This window comes from Panicum virgatum, chromosome 5N (genome assembly GCF_016808335.1).
Source record: "Panicum virgatum strain AP13 chromosome 5N, P.virgatum_v5, whole genome shotgun sequence".
Taxonomy (NCBI): domain Eukaryota; kingdom Viridiplantae; phylum Streptophyta; class Magnoliopsida; order Poales; family Poaceae; genus Panicum; species Panicum virgatum.
In genome coordinates, this window is record NC_053149.1 from 14,813,622 (window position 1) to 14,828,094 (window position 14,473).

At 46.0% G+C, this 14,473-nt stretch overlaps 1 protein-coding gene across 1 annotated transcript; it reads right to left on the reverse strand.

The window, feature by feature from the left end:
• Positions 1-3,278: 3,278 nt before the first annotated feature.
• On the reverse strand, positions 3,279-7,423 carry LOC120675761 (actin-related protein 6-like). Its single transcript, XM_039956973.1, has 8 exons — positions 7,055-7,423; positions 6,004-6,782; positions 4,998-5,196; positions 4,849-4,912; positions 3,999-4,083; positions 3,856-3,906; positions 3,668-3,730; positions 3,279-3,581 (listed from the first exon to the last, which is right to left on the reverse strand). Exons 2-8 carry the CDS (start codon positions 6,702-6,704, stop codon positions 3,452-3,454), a joined length of 1,293 nt encoding a protein of 430 aa, XP_039812907.1. The 5' UTR covers positions 6,705-6,782; positions 7,055-7,423; the 3' UTR covers positions 3,279-3,451.
• Positions 7,424-14,473: the final 7,050 nt, after the last annotated feature.

The window sequence follows — 14,473 nt, forward strand, 5'->3', positions numbered from 1 at the left end:
TTGCTTCTGCACAACCTGGTACTAGAGAGTGATTGAGCCAACGTAGTCGTCCATAGTATCAAGGGCGAGGCAATGAGACCTTATGTCCAGATTGTGCGAGAAATCAAGACGACGGCCAAAGAATTTCAGTCCGTCCAGTTCATCCATGAAGCACAAGGCTCAAATGTAGATGCTCATAATCTGGCTAGATCTTCTTTGTATAAAGGTTTAGGTTGTCATGTGTGGTTCTTAGATCCGCTAGTGGGCGTGTGTAGCTCTTATCATGTCCGTGATCAATTAAACTTGGTGGTGATGCTAAAAAAAAAATTGATGTGCGGAGGAGCATCGATTGGTCCATTATAATCGGCTTGCTCACCCCTGGTGCTCTAATGGATTCTGCGGGTCAACCCATATGATAAATAATTATTATATGTACTTGTTTATGCTTGCTAGCTACTACTTGTGCCGCTACCGCCCAAGATTATCAAGCTCAACGCTATGGAGACGTCATGGGTCGCGGCCCCGATGTTACCTTACCTCGCTGACACCGGCGACGGGCATCTACTGCTCCATTGACACGACGATGATAGGTTCAATGTCGTGGAGTCTGACGCTGACGCCCGCCAACTCCCTGAGTCGCCGGTGACCAGGCCCAGCTCTGGGCCTAGGCGGGAGGGGCGACCACCTAGGGCCCACGGCCGAGGGGGGCCCAGGATCAAATATATATACACAAGTACACATACACATCAGAAGAGGCCAAGTAGGCCGCAGGGGACTTGATCGCTCGGCTCGCAGTCGACGGGGGAAAGAACTGAAACTCCGCAGCATTCGTTGTCGGCTTCGCATCACATACTTCGCTCAATCGCTCTTGCCTTTTCTGGCCGCCGCCGCCCTCCCGCCCACCTGGCGTCCGACTACTGGTTTGTGGTGTCCCCCGTCTGGTGTCTGGTGATCGGCTGATCGCCTGCTGCTGACCTGACATGTCTGTCTCTGCACTCATGACTCATTCCCTCGACGACAGCAACATTCTGTCGATGATAACTATTAACTAATCTAGTAATCTATTACTTCGTGACTATAGATTTCTAGGTTTAAACTTCTAATTTCACTATTTATTTTCCTTCATAGTTTAGGTGTTAGAATGTTACTTATGAAGCATTTGTTAGGCAGAAAAGGAAAAAAAAAAGAAAACAAGATGAACAGCTCGTTGAATCACAAAGGGTTGCTTTGCACAAGTTCTTTCAACCTTCAAGTAATACTGATTTAAATGAAGATCAAGGGCAAGAACCTGATGAAATGCAGGAAAATGGTCATAATTTAAATGCAGAAGTTAAAGCCAATGAAAATGTTGGAGGGGAGCAGATTTTAGGTATAGAACTTGGTGTCAATGGGGATAGTACGCTGGAGGAAAATTTGCAGGCCTCATCTGATCATGAAAATCCAAATGAAGATGAACAAGAAGATTCTCTTTTATCCATCTATGATCCTAGAACATGGGATAGTCTTGACAACAGGAAGAGGGATATGTTAAGTGAGAAAGGGCCTGTCGGAGAATTGAATTTGAAGTTTCCAAAGGATGCTATTGGTAGACACTTCTCATATGCTTACTACTCTAGAAAGTTAGCTAATGATGAGGTTGTTGATAGAAAATGGTTGGTTTACTCTAAACATGTGGACAAAGTTTATTGTTTTTGTTGCAACTTGTTCACGTAAAATAAGAGAAAGTCTTTTTTAGCATCTAATGGATTGATGGATTGGAAGTGTCTTAGCGGGAGACTCAAGAACATGATAGCAGTGTTGAGCATTTAACTAACATGAATACGTGGAATGAACTCAGATCTAGGTTAAGCAAAAATCAAACAATTGATGATGATATGCAACAAAGAAATTGCAAAGGAAAAAGAGAGATGGAGACAGGTTTTGGTAAGAATATTTTCTGCTGTGAAGTTTCTTGCCAAACATAATTTGGCCTTTCGAGGATAAAACGAGAAGCTTTATCAAGATAATAATGACAATTTTATGGGCACGGTTGAAATGATTGCTGAGTTTGATCCTGTGATGCAAGAACACATTAGGCGCATTAACACTAGTGAAATTCATCATCATTATCTTGGACACAATATTTAGAATGAGTTAATTTCTATTCTTGCTGATGCTGTAAAGAGCCATATCTTAAACATCATCAAGGATGCTAAGTATTTCTTTGTTATCTTGGACTGTACCCTAGATGCGAGCCATGAAGAACATATACCCCTAATTGTGCAATGTGTTGATATGTCAAGTCGCATTCCAAGAGTGGAGGAGTTTTTCCTAGGCTTCTTAAAGGTTGATGACACATTAGGATTGAGCCTTTTTATGTATTGATAGAGACATTGGATGGGCTGGGTTTGAATGCTGTTGATGTGAGAGGCCAAGGTTATGACAATGGTTTCAACATGAAGGGTCAGAGCAAAGGTGTCCAGAATCGTTTGCTTCAAATTAACCCCAAAGCATTATACATGTCATGTGCTTGTCACAGTTTGAATCTCAGCCTTTGTGATATGGCAAAATCTTACAGACAGGCTATTTCATTCTTCGGTGTTATACAATGGATATATGCATTGTTTTCACGTTCTACTAAAAGATGGAAGGTTTTGCTTGACAATGTCCCAAAACTGATCGTTAAACCTTTATCTAATACTCGATGGGAGAGTCGAATAAACAAACTTATGCACAATACATGATGATTGAATATGCTTCAATGATGCTCTTGTTTGCATGCGAATCATGTTTAAATTTTTCGGGTCGTGATACCCCCTACCCCCACACTTCCTAGGGTGTGTGTGGGGGTGGGGGGGCTTGAGCAGCTGGGCCATCACACGGCGACCGGCCCATATACGCGCATGTTTCATAGCGGGGCAGCATGGGATTCAACGAATAAAAATCGATTGACGATAGAAAACAATTTTCAGCCGGGTGATGGTTAGGAATTCCGTAGAGATGTAGCCTCATATCCGTTTTGATGTTGTGTAGCATGTGGGTCAATCTTTCTGCTAATCGGATCTTATTGGGCTTTATTAGATGTATCCCTTACCATGTTCCACAAGATGCATAGGGATGCCCGCATTCTTTCCCCACTTTTCTTGACGCCTGACCAACTGACCATGCTGCATCTTTGTGTTTGTGGAGTCTGTTTCATGCTTTGTTGTATTTGAATTTGAACCCGCAAGGATTGCAAAGTCATCACGATGGACGATCCCACTCCCACGTAATGCAAGAGCATGATAAACAACCAGGTAGACGATTTTCAAGCGGAAAACTGAACCAGAAAGAAGGCGCTTCTAAAACGATAGCCGCCATTTCGTTACTGTTAACCAAACTCCAACTAGTACTGCTGTTGTACATGACTGAATTGCCAGATACCCTGATCTAAGCCATACTGCTTGTCATATATACAAAACACCCACCTTCTTCTAATCTTCCGGCCTACCCTTCAACGGAAAAACCTACGCCGACATCGTGCCGACCCCATCTCCTCGTACTCGGATTTCGTGACACACATCGATTCGAAACCAGGGCTGGACGCCAAAATGGATCCACCTCTCCAGGCTCCAAGGATAGGACTAAACAAAGTAACAGGGTGTCAATGGCACATGGAGAAGGAGGATAGACAGACAAACAGTGAGAGGAGATAGGTAACCGGACATACTTCTCTTGACGAATTATCTTCACCTGGTAGTCATCAGGGACAAGAGGCCGGAGCTCCATCTCCCTGTCGATACATGTTACACAATCTTAGCGACCACCTCGAAATGCATCGAATGACAAGGGTATTTGACAGCCCCTCCACAAAACATAAAATAGCATAGTGCATCAAATGCTGATGAAACCACTTACAGTCTTTCAGTGAATCTGGGAAACAATGTGCTTCCACCTGTCAGGATAATGCTGGAAACAACCCAACAGTGTGAATTCACATGAATAGCGTACCAAAAGATTAAGATAGTGGGAAATGTGTATATCTCCAAATAATAAGATACCTCTCAAAAAGTACAGGTTGAAGGTATGGGTGGCAGGCTTGTACAGCGCGAACTATGCACTCAGCAAGCCCAGCTTGATTTATACCTACAAATGTCCACAGTAGAGATTAGTATGGCAACAATGAGCAGCAATAAACGCTTTACTAACCTAGCAGAGCTTTTTTTTTTTTGAAAACGACTAACCTAGCAGAGCAGATAAGCAAATACTGTGAATATTTAGGGAACTACTGTGCGGAAGAAAATGACCAAAGTTATGAATCTCTTGTGTTTTATTCTTGCCCTAGATGTCCACAGTAGAGATTAGTATGGCAACGATGAGCAGGAATAAATAATTTACTAACCAAGCAGAGCAGATAAGCAAATACTGTGCAAATTTAGGGAACTACTGTGCGGAAGAAAATGACTAAAGTTATGAGCCTCTTGTGTTTTATTCCTTGCCCACTTTAAAGGAGAAAAAATATGGTAGAAGTGAAATTCAGTAAGCAGATGCATCCTGACAAGCATATGAATTAGCTGGTCAATGGAATTGCTACACCTGAATTATTTGCAGGGATTATTATCTCAGTAGTCATTCAGCTTATCTATGCTACTGGTGTTGGATTTCTCTATGTTTACAGGGCAAATTCTCCCCATCAAAGAATCAAAGAATAAATTAATGACTGGTCTGAATCAAGTGCAGACATAAATAACATTATTATTATTATTTCTTGCAACAATTTTATATAATAAACTGAAAAGAAGAAAAGCATGTGATTGATGTACTGCCTAACAAAACTGGGAGCACAAATGACGGAATATATTTAAAATCTTACGAACAAAAGTATAAAAGACTTTTAACATTGACACTAACCAAGATCGATTGGATGATAAAGCATCTCCGGCACAAGGAACCTTTCATTCGTCAAGACAAATTCCTAAAGAGTTGAAACTTCATTAATGATATAAAAGAGCAGTTGAAACTCCTTTCAGTGACTGAGAGTCTGAGACCAATGACATTACATTTTGACTTAATTCTGGCTTTTTCCGATCCTCAAACTTATTTGTTTCCAAGCTATGGTCTTTTCTATCTGATTCTTGATCAAGAGGTAGAGAGCAGTATCTAAGTGCTTCATCCATATCCTTGACAAACCCTTTCTTGTTTGTTATACCATCAGGGAGAATGTAAGAACATCTAAAAGGGTTGTCCTTAAATGATAACCTGCCAAGAAATTACACAGCAAGCTGCTAAGAGATTTGAGTAACATAAAACCCCTTAGTTTCCCCAACTGATTAGTAGGGTTACAACTTCCATGTAATGTGATTTTCACATTGTTTAACATGTTTCTTTACATAATACAACACTTAAGGAAAATGTGTTCCAACAAGTCTAAAAGCCAACGTGCATTAAGAAATACTTCTGAAAAACTTTCTAGCAGAAAACATATCCTCAGTATCATTTTTTTAGCATAGGTGGACACCCCACGGCATCCAGAGAGAGCACCATCTCATAGCATTGTAAATCCAGTGTGTTTTGGGAATACATTTTAAACAGCAATATGGAGAAAACATAACACAAGTATAGGGTGATTCCCGAACTCATAATCCAGTTTGCTTATTTATTTCTTTGTTTTCTGGATAGAAACTTTTAAGGATGTTCGTGCTTTCCATGCCTATAGTGAATTTTCAGCTAAACATGCTAGCTAACTCCAACCCACCTCCCCCTCCCACAGACATACATGCACACGCACAGTGCCTTCTGTTCTGGAAGCTACAAAATTCAGTTCAGAAAATACTAGGCTATCAGGAGATGCTGTTAAATTTGTTACACAGACAACTCACGTAGAGTTCAAATGCTACATGTTCCTAAATGGCCTTTGCACCTCAAGGTAATTGTTCAACTATTAAGTTAATCAAAAATAACATTGCATCTTAAATATAAGGAAGAAAAAAAGAACAATTAAAAATATGATACACGAACAATTAAAAATATGATACACATACATGACAAATGATGAAGGCAGCAGACCTGGCAAGGCGAAGATCACCAGCGACGTCAAGGGAGACAAAGCATAGTTTTTCCTTTGCATCATCAATGAGGAGTGTTTCATCCATGACATTAAGGGAACGGTATGAGACAAGCTCTTTGAGATAGTTTGTAAGGGCCTTGCCGCCAAGGTCCATACGTCGCACACCATAATTCAGAGTAAAGTTCTGAAGCACAGGAGATGCATGGGTGAAAGAGAAACCGCAGTCAACAACAAGGCTGCATTGGGCACGAAAGTGTGTTGGTTGGTGGCTAGCTTCATAAAGGTGGACAAGGGAAGGAGCATCTGCAACGCAGAGAGAGTTGAAACCAAATTCCTCAAACACCAGCTCATCAGCTGCATGCTGCAGAGCTGGAGGGTTGAACATGGGCTCCACCAGTAACAAGGATGAGTTGCTAGGATCCACCTGCAGTAAGTTGCGTACAACCCGCTCCCAAACCTCCCTCTGCACATCAGTATTGATAAGGTAACCACGATCAATGGGACGCTTCAATGTCATGCCAGTCACATCAACATCATCTGCCTGTAGCTGGTCAGCCACAAGCCATTTCTTGGTGTTGCCACCAGGGGGTTTGGCCATGCAGTTGGGGACAACAGCAATTGGATCCTTGTCCCCACCAAAGCCAGCCTTGAGAAGGCCACCACCATTGTCTATCACCACCACACCTGATGCACCTGTCATTGTATGTCCCTCTCCTAGTGCAGCCTCTACTGAGGGAAAGGAACCCCCAAGAACTCTCTTCAAATTAAGAGGGTTCCTCTGCACAAATGAAGATACAGATAAACATGATGGAAAACCACAGAAAGATCTGGAATACACAACTTAGCAACAGACATAATCAAGATACAAATACTACTAGGCTCCGTTTGGATGTCAATATTGGAGACCTTGGCATTGAATTGAATTCAATACCAAATCAGCTTCTGCATTGAAATAAGCTTAATACCAAAGTGGTTGTTTGGATGCACATGAAATTGCTAGATGGAATTCAACTAAAGGGAAAATACCAATTCATGTTTGAATATGCATACCAAAAAATTGGAAAGCGGCCCATCTTCATCTCCTCTCCACCTCTCCACCTCACCACCTCACGCTTGACATCTTGTCGTAATCCTCCGCTCCCTGCAGCGCCGCCGCGCGGGTCACGGACTCCCGCGGTGCCTCTCCAATCCCGCCGGAGAAGGGACGCAGTGGAGCGGCGCGGCGAAGCAGAAGGATGCGGCGCAGCGGCAGAGGGTCGTGGGGGACCGCGGCGGAGCAGAGGGGAGCAGCCGAGCAGGAGCGTCGGGCGCGCGAGAAGAGGGGTCGCGACGGAGCAGGAGGGCAGCAGCGGGGCGCGCGCGCGCGGTCGAGCAGAGGGGCGTGGAGGCGGCGCGACGGCTACGGAGGCGAGCGGCGAGGTAGAGGGAGAGGTCGGGAGATTTGAGAAACTAGGCGGACCGCGCGCTGCGCCGCGCCGGCCAGGTGCCGCGGCAGTGGGTCCCAACAGCAGCCCACGTAAGGGCCCAACAGCAGCCCACGTAAGGAAAGCCCATGAGCAATTATCCTGAAACCCTAAGCAGACCCTCACCCACTCGCCACCCTCCCCCGCGCCGCACGCACCGCCTCGGGCCGCACGCATCGCTCCGCCTCACGCCGCATCGCTCCGCCTCCGCCCTCGCTCCGCCTCCCGGCCTCTGCACGCACAGATGCGGACTCCTCGCGGCTGTCGCCACCTCGCCGCGCCATCTCCTCGCTGCCAAGCCGCAGCGGCGCGGCCGGGCAGCGGCCCCGACGGGTTGGAGGGCCGGCGGCACGGCTCAGCTCCGACAGCGTGCGCGCGGCCATCCTCCTCTCGCCTCCTCCCTCCGTCCCGGCGCGCCTCTCCTCCCTCCCTCCGGCGGCCTCGAGCTCGGCCCTCTCCGGCACGGATCTGTTGCGAACGGCGGCGCTCGCCCCCACTCCCTCCCTTTCCGGCGTGGATCTGGCGGCGAAGCGGCGCGCATGAGCTCCGGCTCGAACTCTGGCAACGGCGGCCGTATCCGGCCCATTGTGGCGCTCCGAGCTCGCCGGCCGCTGCCGCCTCCTCGCAGCCTCCTCCTCTTTGAGCTCCCCTCCACCGCACTCACCGGTCCGCTGCCGCCGCCTCCTCGCCATGCCTTGTGCGGTGGCCGCCAGTGCCGGTGGTCTGTCCGGAGCGGAGCTCGTGCCTGGTGGAGATGGCGTCCATGGCCGGCTCGAGCTCGGGCCGGCGCGGCGGCTGAGCAGCGGCGGGGAGCAGTTGCGGACCGGCGAGGCCATGCGTCTCCTCCCCTAGACCATCCTCCGCGCGAGGCCAACTCCTGCGGCGATGTGCGCAGCTCGCGTGGGGCCGATTGGAGGAACGGCGTCGGGCTACTTTTTTCTGTGGGGACACGTGTCGTGTGGAGACACACCGAGCGCTCTCAGCTCTCACTATCCACGCTGTATAGTATATAGAGTATGAATGCAAGCGAATACGGGGATTCAGATTCGGTGACATCCTTTAGGCATGTCACGGCGTGACATTGGGTGCACCTTGGCCCTTGAAAACAGATCCAACGCCTACTGCTAGTTGGGCCCGCAAGCATCTAGTTTTCTGCCGTTTCCATCGTTGGCCCATCCCGTTTTGACGGCCCTGCCTCTGCCTCCCTCCCGGTTAGCGCGGCTCGTCCCCAATCACGTCCGCTCCCGGTTGCCAATCCAGCCCTGCCTCCGGTGGCTACCGCCGCCCTCCTCCCATCCTGTCGTGCCGGTGTGTCTGGAAGGGAGGCGCGTCGCCGTCTCGTCCCCCTCCTTCCGGCAACGCGTCCAGCGGTCGTATGCCGTCGTGCTACTGTCTCCCCGCCAGCGTGGGTTGACTGAACAGCGGCGTCGCCGGCACAGCCCTGCCTCGCCGGACCCTGGCGGCCCCTCTCGCGGCCCTCGTGTGCCACAGCAGCACGAGCCTCAACAGCCGCGGTGCTGACGCCGACGCTGTATGAGCAATGGAGTTTGCCTCTGTTCCAGTGGCGGATCTAGAATCTCAATCTAGAAGGGCTAATTTTCCCTTCTTCTTCTTCCCTCCTCACTTTTTCTTCTTTTTCCTCCTTTTCTTCTTTCTCCTCTTCATTCATGGTTGAAAATTCTTGGGGGGGGGGGCTTTGGGGGGCTCCATTGGATCCATGGGGGTAGGATCCGCCCCTGCTCTGTTTAACAAGCATATGAATTTGCAATGGAGCATCCTGAAATTGTGTCTCATTTTCAAATGATTGTGTAGGTGGCAAGGTCCTGAGCATGTGGAATCAGCAATGGAACTGGATGTTGTGAAGAATTTGTGCATGAATCGGATGGTAATGGTCAAGAGTTTGAGCATTGAGCATGAGGAAGGAATTGTGAAGAACTACATATATGTTGTGTTGAACTGGGATTGTTGTACTGGTGTCCCAATTGTGACTATAATGAAGTATAAGCAGATGTATTAGTAACTGTGTGGGCATATGTGAAGCTAATCATGTGAGACTGTTATTGTGCTTTAGTCAATGTCATGAATAAAATTGAGGTGACTGTCAATTTCCTACAATTGTTTTAAGAATGACTGAGCCATATATATATGCTACAATTGTTTCATGTATGTTGTAATTTAATTGACCGAGCCATATAGAAGCATCATGTATGTTGTAATTTAACTTGTAATTCATAGCTTTGGACACTTAAAGACCAACATCAGGCGATGTCTCTCCTCCTCGTGCAGATGCTCCAGAAGTGCCCCTTTCTCCCAGCTTGCGGCTTCCTCGTGCAGAGCTCCACAAGCAGCCCCAGGGGCGGATCCAACATGGGGGCAGAGGGGGCTAGAGCCCCCCTACCCCCATGGATCCAATGGGCCCCCCCCCCTCAAGAATTTTCAACCATGAATGAAGAGGAGGAAGAAGAAAAGGAGGAAAAAGAAGAAAAAGTGAGGGAAGAAGAAGAAGGGGAAATTACCCCCCCCCCCTAAATTGAGATTCTAGATCCGTCACTGGGCAGCCCCAACGGCCGTCCTGCTTGCAGGCTTGCAGCTTCACAGCGGCAGGGCCAGCGCGACTGCTTCCATGCACTGGGTGGCCCTTCCTCGCCGCCCGCAGTGGCTGGGCAGGCGTGCGCGGCGGCCGCCCGCCTCCCCACTAGCGGCTAGGGGTGCGGTGGCCGACCACCTCCCCACTCCTCGCGGCGACGGGGACCGAACGAGTGGGATCGCAAGCGGCGAGTGCGAGCGCGAGGGACGAACGACCGTAATTGGGCTCCGTCGCGCCTGTGCCGCTGGTAACGGCGGAAAACTGTATGCCTGCAGGCCCAACTAGCAGACGTTGGATTCGTTTTAAAGGGTCAAGATGCACGCAATGTCAAGTCGTGACATGCCTAAAGGATGTCACCGAATCTGGATCCAAGGGTCGGGGTTGGGTCGGAATCGCGTAAGGGGCTTCAGTAGCTACCGCTGGGTACCGGAGCAAAGTTTCCATACCAATTTCTATTTCTAGAGCATCCAAACATGTAATATACATTCAATCTCAATTTCAAATTCCAGGTTTCAATATCTACCTCTAAAGTCCAAACGGTACCTAGGGTGAAGGTTGGTCTGGATTATATTGAAAAGTACTATAGTACATGAAACGTGGGATCTAGAAGCTAGATTAGACAACAATTATAAGAGAAACATGTGGCAACAGACATAGTCTCCTGAGTTAGCTTGAATTAGCATTGGACGATAGCATTGCATTATTCCAGATCTCAGGTGATTTGGATCCTACAAATGCATAAATACTTAGGGCGTAGGGTTTGGGGGTTGGGATTTGCCTCGTGCCGATAGCTTTGCAGGGACCAGGGATCGCCAGAGGTTAAGGCCAGCCAGCGGGCGGGATGCCGAGACGATAGGGGAGCCGCCCGCTGCGGTGTTGGGGGACCGCGAGTGGGCGGTCAAGGCCACGGGGGGCGTCGCTTTGTTGGTTAACAAGGCGGGAGGATCCGCCGTGCTGAAGTGCTGAACTCGAAGAAGAGAGCGGTACCGCGTAGAAGTGCAGCGCGAGGAGGGAGGAGGCCTGCTGGAAGGAGCAGGACGATTGTGAGAACGAGGAGAAGGCGGAGGAACAGAAAATAGAGTGAGAGACAGAGCGAGAAGGCAGAGGAATGAAAACAGGGAGTGAGAGACAGACTGCGCCAGAGGTTTTGGGTTTAGCACAGGTACACTTCGAGTTTTTTTTTAACTAATAGCTTCAATTAACACTTACTGAAAGAGATCATGCTGATGCAGCTACTAGCTAGAATCAATACAAATTTGAGCTTGGTGAGGTAGAGAGTGAGCAATATTTCTGCACCGTGTGTCAAAAAAAATTGTTCTGCATCATCTAAAAAATAACTGAATTCAGCAAGCAAAAGCTGCAGCCTCCAAGAAACAAAGGCTGGTTCTCTAGTGATGATGTCTACCAAAATCTGATCCTCATTATCAGACAGTGTTGAGGATGAAATGATTTGACAACTTTGGTGTATAGTATGCCGGTCGAGTTATTTCCATACATTGCAACCGCTGTGTTCGCTTGGCTGTGACAGGTGCTGATTTGTTATGAGAGAACTGTACTGCTGACTGGCTGGTAGCTGGTGGCTGCTGCTGATTTAGTATGAGAGAACAGTACTGCTAGCTGGTTAGCTGACAAGCCAAATGAACAGAACGAGAGTGAATATTAAGTATGGCTTTTCTAATCATATGATATGGATCATCGGACAAACATGATTGTATATTCCGATAATTTTGAGTTGGGCCAGCTTTACTTGCGCTTCTCGGCAAAAATAGACTAGAGACTTACAGATTTCCTAATTTCGTTAGTAGCTTGAAAAATAAGTTTTTGTAAACTTGAAAAATAATTTCTCTTTCTGTATAGGTTAACCTGTAATACCATTAAAGTAATAAAATAGTATCATTTAAAGATAAACAACGACATAACATGGATCTGAATCTTCATTTGGAATGAAACCTTTGAGTAAGGTTTAAGGACTTATTATCATAACATGGATCTGAATCTTCATTTTGAATGAAACATTTGAGAAAGGTTTAAGGATCTATTATCAAAATATATAAACCTAGACTGAATATGGAAAAAGTTTATGGATTGGATAATTTACAAATTTTTCTTATACAAATTATATTCCTTATTACTAAAGTATAAGTAAATTGCCCAAGTTTTCTATTAGCTCAACCTTTTAGGTTGGTTTGGTTGGTGCATGCAACTCAATACAGTATTAGTGGCGGAGATTAAAATAAATAATTACAGGTGACTCCTATATTCCACGTTTGAGGCCAAGCGAGAAAGAGTGTTGAAGTATTGATGAATTGTCCGTCTTTCTCTATCATTTTAAATATAGACAGGCAGAAATTCACCCGGGCTGGGTTCGAACCCAGACCTGCGGGGTGCTACAACTCAGCTACTGTGTCGTTCACAATAGTTACAATAAACTAGGAAGGTCGTAGCTAAATCTGGGTCAAGCGCAATGTTGAATGTTCAGGGTAGACAATGCCAAAAAAACATAGGCAAAGTCAGAGGGGAAAGCTCCACCTGGTCATCATCCGAGCTAGAAAAACTGCGGCAGGTCGAGCCTAACGACTTTATGCTTACATAGTATATCCTTTTTTTTCGGTATATAGAGCAGAGTCGATCAACCGCTAGATAGATCAAGTATCACCATCAAAGTGTAGCCTCTAATGCACATTGGCTCCGCCCGCTTACTAAAAGATATGTGCTATAAATACGCTGGATTAGACCAGCTTAGGAGTGAAAATGCAAGACCTAAAAGGTCGAGAGAAGACAAAAAAGGAAGCAAGTATATCATTTTCAGTATGAAACTGTACCAACATTTTCCTACAAGCTAAGGGTCGTCGTTCCTCATGGTTTCACATCGCCCTGTTCATGGTCCGGCTTGGCCGGTTTCTTATAGGTTGGTAACCCAAGCCGGTAGATGCGTGGCTGGTCCGGACTGGGTTGGCTTTCAACGGGTTGCTGCCGGACTAATTAATTGTTGGGTTGGGTTGGTTCGGACGGTCCTGGCGGTTTACACGGGCTGCACAAATATGTATGCCGCATAGTTCTTCTCTCTCGTATATATAAACAAACACAAACATGGCGAGGAGGCAGGCATCACATCGTTCTTAGAGCCCCATCCCATTTGGACAATAATTAATGGATATCCATCGGTGCTAATAGTGTACATGAATAGGCATTAATTCAGGCGGACAATAATTAATGGATATCGATCAGTGCTAATAGTGTACATGAATAGGCATTAATTCAGGCGAACTGAACTCTGAAGGTTGTCAGATAGCAATGCTACATGCAAACGTGCAGGCATGGTTCTAGCTTCTCTGCAGGAGCCTGATTCTGATTTGTATACAGTTAGCTGCTCTGCACGTGCAGTGCAACTCAAGTTTTCTGAAAACAGAGTACCCAACAATGGTTTAACTTAGCCAAAATATAAACAAAACTGATGTTATTTTAGACCAGCATAGCCCATAATACTCTTACAATTGCATCAAAAGGCTATATGTCTATCTCAATAAAATCTGCAACATGAAAAAAAAAGCTGTCACTATCAGTAATAGAATAACAATCAACATAACAAAGAATTTTTTAGCTCAATAAAATCTACATCATACCAACCTTGACTGACCCATCCGGCTAACTGAAACTGACTAAACTAGCAGACTAACAAACTGACCTGACAACTGAAATAAACAAGACTCAAATGAACTGTAGAAACAACGATATGACATAACCCAAATAGATAACTAAACAGACACTGCGACAAGGTGCTAATAAGTTTGCAATGTAGTAGTGCTCAATCATTCAAACAGCTTATATCATAGATGACATGCTGGTGGACTTTGCCATTTGGCTATGACTTCTTATAGATCTTTGCAAACTAAACTTAACTCGATTTGAGCTAGTGTTCATCATTGAAGACACAAGAAGGATGGAAGGCAAACCTTGTCATCGCCCCCTAGCTCTCTCCTTGCATCAAAAGGCTATGTGTCCAGCTCAATGAAATCTGTAACATCACAAAGAATTGAAAGTTTGGTCATTATTCAGCATAAGAAAGAATTTTCTAGCCTATCCGTGCTATTGCTCACTGAATAATGACTATTATATATGCCCTACAGAAAGTTAAGAAAGAGACATACCAATATGATGTTGCTTATCTGTGCAGTCCTTCAAAACAAACTCTATAAAAAAAGGAATCGAGTTATTAGTAACTTGACACAGATAAGATGACACTTCTCAATTGCAAAAACAATACCTTCTCTAATCTCCTCATATGCCTGGACCTCTTCAGCGGCTTCTCTTTCACTTAATTTTCTTTGTGATGTCCGAAGCCAACTTTGTGAACAAATTAAAGCTTCAACTGTATCAGTCGATAGACTGCATCGGAGGAGATCGATAATCCTTCCACCT

Coding starts and splice junctions, on each gene's coding strand:
- LOC120675761 (XM_039956973.1), bottom strand. CDS start 6,704: ATGACAGGTGCATCAGGTGTGGTGGTGATAGACAATGGTGGTGGCCTT. Junction 5,197..6,003: donor GGTGATCTTCGCCTTGCCAG/GTCTGCTGCCTT, acceptor ATTTCTTGGCAG/GTTATCATTTAAGGACAACC. Junction 3,907..3,998: donor CAACCTGTACTTTTTGAGAG/GTATCTTATTAT, acceptor GGTTGTTTCCAG/CATTATCCTGACAGGTGGAA.